Source organism: Engraulis encrasicolus, chromosome 16 (genome assembly GCF_034702125.1).
Source record: "Engraulis encrasicolus isolate BLACKSEA-1 chromosome 16, IST_EnEncr_1.0, whole genome shotgun sequence".
Classification (NCBI taxonomy): Eukaryota; Metazoa; Chordata; class Actinopteri; order Clupeiformes; family Engraulidae; genus Engraulis; species Engraulis encrasicolus.
In genome coordinates this window covers 50,363,979-50,374,344 of record NC_085872.1, presented here as the reverse complement: position 1 = coordinate 50,374,344, position 10,366 = coordinate 50,363,979, and the positions used below count along the sequence as shown (strand labels likewise).

The window sequence follows — 10,366 nt, the reverse complement described above, 5'->3', positions numbered from 1 at the left end:
CCGACTGCACCCTGTGTGGTGAGAACGAATTTCCCCTTGGGGACAATAAAAGCTACTACTACTACTACTACATACCTACTACTACATACTACTACTACTACTACTACTACTACCTGTGGAACACGTACAGACTAAATAGGCACACATATGAAGTTACACTGATCACAGTAAACACAGATTGTCTTACACACACAGAGCAAACATCTAATAATAACATAGAAACGTGCTTAAACATGCTTACAAATAATGACACACACATACTGCTGGACACACACATACACACACACTACTAATCATATAAAAATCCAGAAACACTCAAGATCATATTCAAAAACATGCACGCACGCACGCACGCACACACACACACACTGTTAACACTGTTAACAGACTCACACCATCAGAAATCATAAAAAACACACAAATCGGAAGTTATAGGCCTATATATAGAAACAAGCAGTACTCTCATTCATTCGGAACACAACATGTATGCACAAAACTGTTTGGACTGTAATAAAAACCCACACACAAAACACACATTCACTGATAATATATACCACAATTTACCACACACATGAAGAATATACACTGTCACCCCAATAAGGCATGATCCCGGTTGGCAAGGACCATGTCGTAATGCATTGCTGAAGGCAATGTGTAATGTCATAGTAGTGTAGTAGTACTATGGCAGTAATACCTTTTCAACCACTAGAACAGAGTTCCACTGGTGGCAGTGTGCATTATAGGACTACCTACTTATATAATCATAGTAATAATAATAATAATAATAATAATAATAATAATAATAATAATAATAATTGTATTTGTATAGCACTGTATCATACAAGGCATGCAACTCAAGTACTCAACAAATGGGAAAAAAACATCATTGTTAGAGATGAATTTAAAAGGAGAGAGAGGAGAGGCAGAAATAGCAGGAAGGCAGAGGAAGAGGAGATAGAAAGAGATTGTAGAGTCATAAGGTCAATGTAGGTTGGGACCAGGATTCTTAGAGGCGTAAGGTCCATATACAGGTATTCGCCAAAGTAATTGAGACACCTGTCATTTTAGTGCGTTTCCTGGCTCTTGCATCCACAGTTAATCCTGTTGGATGTGGTTCTTCCTTCTCGGTCAAAGAGGCAACAGTTACATGCGCACCGAGAATTACTCCTTTTTGAACTCTGATATGTCACTCGTGATGTTATGTGCATTGCAAAATTTTGAGGAAAAACTGTGCTCTAACCATGCTAATTTAACCTTTACACTTCACTTTACTGGTGCAATGTGCAATTAATGAAGATTGGCCAACAGGCTGGTCTACTTCAGGCATGAAACTTCCCACTCTAAAATGACAGGTGTCTCAGTTATTTTGTCCACCCCCTGTACATACATACACACACCACAGTTACTGGTAATATTTCCGTACATTCACCATAATCCTTAATAATATATTTGCATTCATATATTTGCATCACTCGCGCACTGCAAATTGACCTCAGCCATCATGTATCAAAATACGCTGCCTGCATCTCTGAAGACAAATACACAGCAGAGCTTACCGTAAACAGTATGTGTCCTAATCACAGCTTGGGTTGTTGGAGTGTGTGTCCTTGTGCAAGAGGGTGCGTTGAGTGTGTGTGTGTGTGTGTGTGTGTGTGTGTGTGTGTGTGTGTGTGTGTGTGTGTGTGTGTGTGTCTGAGGAGGAGACAGAGAGAAAGAGAGAGTGTGTCCTTACCCAAATGTCGTTTGTTGGATGTGTGGGTCCGTATTCAAGCAAAGGTTCTAGAGAGAGAGAGAGAGAGAGAGAGAGAGAGAGAGAGAGAGAGAGAGATGGTGTGTGTGTGTGTGTGTGTGTGTGTGTGTGTGTGTGTGTGTGTGTGTGTTGCAGTGTGTATGCGATGGGAGGGTTTCCATTGATGCTCTATCAACTACGAGTGCAAAAACACACACACACGTACACACACACACACTGCTCATCAGATACGAACACGCACACACACGCGCACATACTGCTCACCTGACACAAACACACACACTACTCACCTGACACAAACAAGTAGTCCTACACACACACACACAGCTCATCTGAAACAAACACACACACACACACACACTGCTCACCTGACACAAACACACACACACACACACACTACTCTGCTCGTGTGATGCCACTATCAGACACAGCACAACTCGTCCATCACTCTCTCTCACACACACACACACACAAACACACACACTCTCTTTCTCACTCGCTCTGTCCGTCTCTCTCACACACACTCTCTCTGCAGGTCCCTGTGGTGTGTAACGAGCCATAATAGCTCTCTAGTGTGTCACTCGAGACGACAGTACAGTGAATGAGGTCTTTAACAGAACACACACACACACACACACACACACACACACACACTCTCCCCCTCTCGCTCTCAGACGCTTAATCACCTGAACAGGTGTCTGTTGTGTATCTCACACACAATCTCAGACATCACACTCACACACACACAAATGCAAGCGCGTACACACACACACACACACACACTCTTGTTCTCTTTCTCTCACTCACTCACTCTCACACACACACACACATACACACACACACACAGAGCCAGTCCTGATACACACACAGACACCATCTTAGGTCTCACGGATATTCACACACGCGCCCATCATCACTGTGCATACATTCACGAGTCTCACTGTCACACAAAGATAGAATGACGCTCTTATGGCATACAGAGGAACCCTGGACACACACACACACACACACACACACACACACACACACACACACACACACACACACACACACACACACACACACACACACGTGATGGTTACAGAAGAAAAACACACACAGAGTGACGTATTTTCAGCAGGAGACAGGTAGGTTTGTAATTGGTGCGTATTTATTTATTTATTTATTTCTTCAATAAGTGGTGACAGGTAGAGGCAGTAGAGTAACAGTCTAGGAAGAATTTGCATATAGTCCCGCCCACCTGCTCCCACAATGCACCACTGCAGCACCTGCAGCGTTCACAGCCCCAGCCAATCACAAGCTCTCTCGTTGTGACACACCAAAGATTTTCTTATAGAGTAAGATGATTCTAACTCCGCCCACCCAATGCAAAGGCATGTGTGATCCAGTTTGGTCTCCTAAGGGTTAGGTGTTGTCCCCTTCTTCTTCTTCTCTTTCTGGGGCATTTGGTGACGGAGTGCATAAGATGTGCGCCACCACAATCTACAGCGGCAAGGGAACTCCATTCATTCTCAACCTTAAACCTCCAAAACACTCAGATCTCCTAAAGAGCCGTTCACATGACATCACATGGATCCAAGAAATCCACTGGCTTGAATCATCTTTCTCTACCATACTCTCTTTGGACAAACGTTATCTGCAGGGGTGGGCCTTGAGCTCGTAGGCCCTACATGGTTGGTTGCTATAGCCTGTGACTACAGCCATATGGCCCGCCCACTGAAGTGCTGGGTGAGTTAAATGGCTGCTAATGGGTAGAAAGGCACGGGTTAAGGACAGGGCAGGGCACCGCCATGGCATAGCACTGACGTGTCATTGGGCAAATGACTTGTGATGTCACAGCCTCAGAGGGACGTCATTGGGTGGATGACTTCTGAGGTCACGGCCTCAGTGATGTGTCATTGGGCAAATGACTTGTGATGTCACGGCCTCAGTGATGTGTCATTGGGCGAATGACTTGTGATGTCACGGCCTCAGCGATGTGTCATTGGGCGAATGACTTGTGATGTCACGGCCTCAGCAATGTGTCATTGGGCGAATGACTTTTGATGTCACGGCCTCAGTGATGTGTCATTGGGCGAATGACTTGTGATGTCATGTGGAGCACTGCTGTGGAATTATGGGAAAAGAGATGGATCTACTACAAGGGCGGACATTCAAAACATACTTTCTGGAAACCGTCAAAATGGCGCCGCTGGAGTTTGAAATGCATAGAGATGTATTGGTGGGATAACTTAATTTCCACATAAAATACAAAGAAATATATAACTGTATCTGAAGCTACGGGAATCTCTTCAGTTACTGTGGTTTATACCAAATCATGCATTTTCTGTAGTGAAATTGGCTAAATGAATTTAAATTGATTTTAGAGAAGGAACTTGACTGAACGGGAGTGGCGGCGTTTTCACCCCAGTGGCCAACTGAAGTTTGTGTAGAGGTCAATGGCCAACTGAAGTTTGTGTAGAGGTCAATGGTCAACTGACGTTTGTATAGAGGTCAATGGTCAACTGACGTTAGTATAGAGGTCAATGGCCAACTGACGTTTGTATAGAGGTCAATGGCCAACTGACGTTTGTATAGAGGTCAATGGTCAACTGCGCCCCCTACAGAATGGCTCCCAGAAAACAACCTACTGGCCAAGCTGTAGCTCCATCTCTTTGTTATGGGGACACATGAATGCCATGGCATGCAATGTCAATAGAGGGAAGTCTACACATGTCAAAGCCATCATCCATCCTTAGTACACTGAAACACACACACACACACACACACACACACACACACACACACACACACACACACACACACACACACAATGCCACATACAGAAAGAAACAAATACACAGACGCAAAACAGACAGGAACACAACCCTTACAAAACACGCCACATACAGTAGACCACAACATTAATGCACACAACAACAACAACACATAGACTGTAATAAAAAACTGTGTATAAAAGCACACACACACACATCAATAGAGAGCAAGACACAGACACCATGTGACGTCAATGAAGAATAGCTGTGAGATTGATGCAGGGGCGTGGTGCTAGAGCAGGGCCAAGAAGTCGATGGCAGGGGGTGGCAGGGCAGGATTAATAATGGTGGGGTGGCGTCCGCGCCGATGTCGTATCCTGAGAGATTCGCTCGGTGCGTAATTCCAAGAGCAGTATAATGAAAAGGAAGAAAGGAGTCACACACTGGAGCTGAATGCAAAATCAAAAAATGTATTAAACAAAGCCGAAAAAAATAAATAAAACCAACAGACAAGGGACAAACATTTCGGTTCTAGCCCATCATCAGTGATGGGCTAGACCCGAAACGTTTGTCTCTTGTCTGTTGGTTTTATTTACTTTTTTCGGCTTTATTTAATACATTTTTTGATTTTGCATTCAGCTCCAGTGAGGGCAGGATTAACGCACAGGCTGCAGCCTAGGGCCCCCACCACAGGCTAGATATGGCTTCAACCTAGGGCCCCCACCACAGGCTAGATATGGCTGCAGTCTAGGGGGCCCACTATAGGCTAGATATGGCTGCAGCCTAGGGCCCCCACCTGCCAGTGGGCCCCTGATTGGCCCCTTGCAGATGAGGGCTCTGTCGTGTTGAGGGGGGTTTTCAGCTGAGAATCGGGCCGATAGTCGTGTAGTTTGAGCCTGGCTTTAGTCCGGTCTGGGCAGGGCTGTGGGGTGATGGCATGTTGAGGATGGCACTGGGCACCGCCCTGGCAGAGAGGACTTGGGGACTGGTTTGGTTTGGTCCATTCAACTCTGGCAATGTACTTTACAAGCCCAACTTTCAACTTGGAGTGTGCGGGAAAGAAATAGTATACAGTGTGTGTGTCTGTCTATGTGTGCATGTACATATACATGCATGTGCTTGAATGTGTGTGTGGAGAGAGAGAGAGAGAGAGAGAGAGAGAGAGAGAGAGAGAGAGAGAGAGAGAGAGAGAGAGAGAGAGAGCCTCTGTGGGGCCTGTTGTAGGACCACAAGTCACCACTTAGTAAAAGGAATGGCAGTTTAGAAGCCTTGTGTTATGATTTAATGTTTACAGCTGTTAAGTTATTCACATGCATGCAAACACACGCACATTCACACACACACATACATACACACACTTTTGCATATACACTCAATGTGCTAGTATGCACACACGCACGCAAATGCACACACACATGCACGTAGAGACACACACACACACACACACACACACACACACACACACACACACACACACACACACACACACACACACACACACACACACACACACACACACACAGAGGTACACACAAGTGTTAGTATGCACACAAACACACATATTCCCGTGTAATATCGGCCAGTAGTGTACGACGTAAAAATGTTGGCATTTCTCAAATTGAAGTGTCCCAGCCTTGCTCGGTCGAGTAACGCCCATTTTTCATGGATTTCACCAAAGGAGTATCCAATGACTAAGTACGCTTAGAACTAGCTATTGGTTCCTCCCAGGGGGTCAGGATTAGGGATGTTAACCGGTAACCGATAGTCGACCGGATCAACTTTAACCGGTTAAAAATTTCTGCCGCCGGTTAACCGGTTTTTAAAAAAACAGTGCTGTGCATATCAGGCATACGAACGTTGTATAATTTAAGATTACCGGTTAACCGGTTAACCACCGGTTAATGAGTCTCAGTAGCCGGTTAAGAGTTTTTTCAATTTTCGCCATCCCTGGTCAGGATTTGGCTGATTAGCTTCGCCGATTAGCAAGGGACTTCCTCGTCGCAATTCCACCACCACTTCGCTCAAAGAGGGTGGATGCGATTGGTGGGTGCGCGAGTTTAGTGTTGGGCACACATACCTATACAGGTGTGTGGTTGGGCACCTCCATGCATCCAATGCCCGTCTTCCATATATATTTCTGGTCAATCGTAAGTCAGTCATTAACATGGCACGTAATTGGCAGAGTAAACTGGTGGTGGAAACGACGCCATCTTTGAAGCTGAAAAATGTGTTCAATTTTGGTTGAATTCACTTGCCTAGCATTTCCCATTGAGGCGGGACTTATTCACTCTCTCTAGTTCTTATACTACCTCCATGGTTCCTCCTTGGTGAAATACGCAAAAAATGGGCGTTAGTCGTCCTAGCCGGGCTGGGACACTCCACTTTGAGAAATACACATTGCAGTGTATATGTGAGTGGGGCTCTCAGCTCCGGCAGCCAGAGAGGCCAGTGTTCATGCAGCATGCAGGCTTTATAGAAAAACGCAAAAAACAAAACTCCTATAAAAGCAGCAGCCTCTCAGGACCACTGGAGCCAGTACTGGCCATGCGCATGCAGAGGACACTGTCACAGAATCCAGCAGAGTTCCGCAAATAAAGTTCTACAGCTTCATTTCCACGGTGAACGTTCTCCCGAGTTCCACAGACAGAGTTCTTCAGTCCAAAGAGTTCTTTAGTTCCATCCAGAGAGCTCTTTCTGAGGCTTCATGATTCCATTTTCAGAGAACAGCATGGCTGCCATTCAGGTGTGTGTGAGCGTGTGAGTGTGTGTGAGTGTACGTGTGTGCGTATGTTACTGTGTGTATGTTTTATATGGGGCGGGACACAAAGCCAGTCGTGTGGACTGCATTGGGTGGTCTGGTATTACTATGTAATGCCACTGTGTTACTGACGTCATTCGTACAGACGGTCTGGAATTCCGAACATTGAGGAGCGATTAGATTACTGGTAGGAAGGGAGATCTCTGTCGAAGATTGACATGTGCTTCTGATTTTATTCAATCACTACTGTTTGGTCCTGACATTAAGAAAAAGAAATACTAGTGGGAGGGGTGATTAGTGGGAGGGGTGATGGCCATTGGTGCGAAATGTGCTTCCCTTGTCACTTCCCCCTCCTACATTCGCTGATTGGCAGGTGGTCTGGCCAATAACAATCTCCTTCCTAGACCACTAATATCCACTAGCTGCTACAGCCTGTAAGTCTAAAGCCTTAACTGCTGGACCATGAATGACCACCAAGGGCAGGACACTTTGGCTATTTCTCCATGTGAAGTGTTCCAGCCTTGCTAGTGCGGGTAACGCCCATTTTTCTCTTGCCTACTTTCAACCAATGACTGTCCATAATTCACTCTCAAGCCTGATTCCAACCAATCACATGTTCTCTCTAGTCTTTCCCAAGCCAATCAGCATCAATCCAGCCATGTTTTAACTTTCACCGCAAACTTAAGACTTTCAGACTTTAGGTTTTAGACTTTAAGGACTGCAACACTTCAGCTGATCACCAGAGGGCACTCCAAACCTCTTCACTTGCCTAACCATTTGCTAGCCTCAATGCTAACCATACAACATTGTAAAATAGTCATCTAGCGTGCATGTTTACGTTAGAAAATGCTTGTAATGTTTGTAACAGCTTTGTGTGTATGTGTATGTGTAGATGGTGATAAATACAGTATATATAGAGAGTATATATAACATATTGCAATTCAGGCAAGACAAACTGTGTACAATGTGTATGGCACTCTAGTACTATGGAGTTGCATTGTGAATGTACAGTATGGAATAGTGCTCAGGCTGAATGTGTGTGTGTGTGTGTGTGTGTGTGTGTGTGTGTGTGTGTGTGTGTGTGTGTGTGTGTGTGTGTGTGTGTGTGTGTGTGTGCGTGCGTGCGTGCGGTGTGCGTGCATGTGTATGTGTGTGAGAGAGTGCATAACGGCTCATCGTGATCTGAGTATCTGTGTGTGTGTAGTCTGTGTACGCATGTGTGTGTGAGCGTGTGTGTGTGTGTGTGTGTGTGTCAGGGCGCCATGCTGGGTGTGTGCAGCTCGCTGTCTTCCGTGTCCGTCTCCCCCTCGGCCTCCGCCAGGCAGCATCGTGAGCCCTGACCTCCACGCGACCCCTCCCCCGTCCCTACCCCTTCCTCCTGCTCTGACGACACGCTGAACCCGCTCGGCGAGCGCTCCAGCTCCGAGCCCCCCAGCGCCGTGACCGACAGCAGCGACAGCTGAGAGCCCGCCTCCAGCCCAGCCCAGCCCAGCAAGCCGGCCCCTGATTGGCCAGAGACCGGCTGCCAGCCCTCCATCCCAGCTGCTGATTGGCCAGAGACCGGTTGCCAGCCCTCCATCCCAGCTGCTGATTGGCCAGAGACCGGTTGCCAGCCCTCCATCCCAGCTGCTGATTGGTCGATGTGTTGCGTGTGTGTGTGTGTGTGTTGGTGAGGGAGGTTGCTGATGGGCAGCATGGTGGGCCGAGGGAGGAAGGAGTGCATGTGTGTGTGTGTGTTTTGGGGGGGCAGGGGGTAGTAGGGCAGCGGGGGTGGGGGGCCGTAGCAACAGCAGAGGAGCGGGTCGCCGTCGGTGACGGTCGTCAAGGTGAAGGAGGGCTCCTGGTTGCCGGCGGTAACCTGCAGGGTCTCGTGATGCTGCATGTGCATGTCCACCAGGAAGTCCAGCTTCTTGTCCATGTCCTCCACCTGTAGCCATGGCAACAACACAACAGAACCAATGTCAATCACAAACAAGTAGCCATGGCAACAATACAACAACAGAATCAATGTCAATCACAAACAAGTAGTCATGGCAACAACGCAACAACAGAATCAATATCAATCACAAACAAGTAGCCATGGCAACAAGGCAACAATACAACAACAGAATCAATGTCAACTACAAACAAGTAGCCATGGCAACAATACAACAACAGAATCAATGTCAATTACAAACAAGTAGCCATGGCAACAACGCAACGACAGAATCAATGTCAATCACAAACAAGTAGCCATGGCAACAACGCAACAACAGAATCAAGGTCAACTACAAACAAGTAGCCATGGCAACAACGCAACATCAACAACAACACAACCAATGTCACTTACGAACAAAAAACATTAATTCACGCTCACACACACACACACACACAGCATACATACCTGTACAGCACACAAAAGTACAGACACAGACACACACACACACACACACACACACACACACATGCACACAAACACCCACACCCACACATACAGATGTACACACCCACACATACAGATGTACACACACACACATACAGATGCGCGTGCGCGTGCACACACACACACACACACACACACACACACACACACCATCTGATCACACCCTCACCTGTCGTTCTACCCTCTGGAACCTGCCCATCATGCTGGGGTCGTCTGAGTCTGGCAGCACAGCTGCTGAGAACGGCTCATGTCTGGAAACACACACACACACACACACACACACACACACACACACACACACACACACACACACACACACACAGCAAGGTCACACACTGCTAGGTCTTGCAAAAATGCACACATGCACACACACACACACAACACAAAAAAAGACATTCACGCGCACACACAAAAAGTACAGAGTGCATCTTTAAGGTACTCAGCCGGACGTGATGTAGAAGTGCTGTCTTCTGTGTTTACTGCGCGTGATGTAGAAGTGCTGTCTTCTGTGTTTACTGTGCGAATAATACTATAAAGCACCATAGAGTGGATGCTGACTGTACTACTAAATAAACAACATACACATACTATTAAGTAAAGGAGGGATGAATCACCGTGAGATTCTTTCTTCTTTGCTGCTACTGAGTGAACCTGATAAAGCGGTAGCGAAACGTGTTGTT

General features: G+C 46.5%; 1 protein-coding gene across 1 annotated transcript in view; it reads right to left on the bottom strand.

Annotated features, from left to right (window-relative positions):
• Positions 1-8,516: 8,516 nt before the first annotated feature.
• Positions 8,517-10,366, bottom strand: part of kcnq3 (potassium voltage-gated channel, KQT-like subfamily, member 3) — a 21,498-nt gene continuing 19,648 nt past the window's right edge. Inside the window, exons 13-14 of the mRNA XM_063220044.1 lie at positions 9,856-9,937; positions 8,517-9,191 (exon numbers count right to left, since the gene is read on the bottom strand). Coding sequence (XP_063076114.1) covers positions 8,517-9,191; positions 9,856-9,937 — 757 coding nt within the window. The remainder of the gene's footprint in view (positions 9,192-9,855; positions 9,938-10,366) is intronic.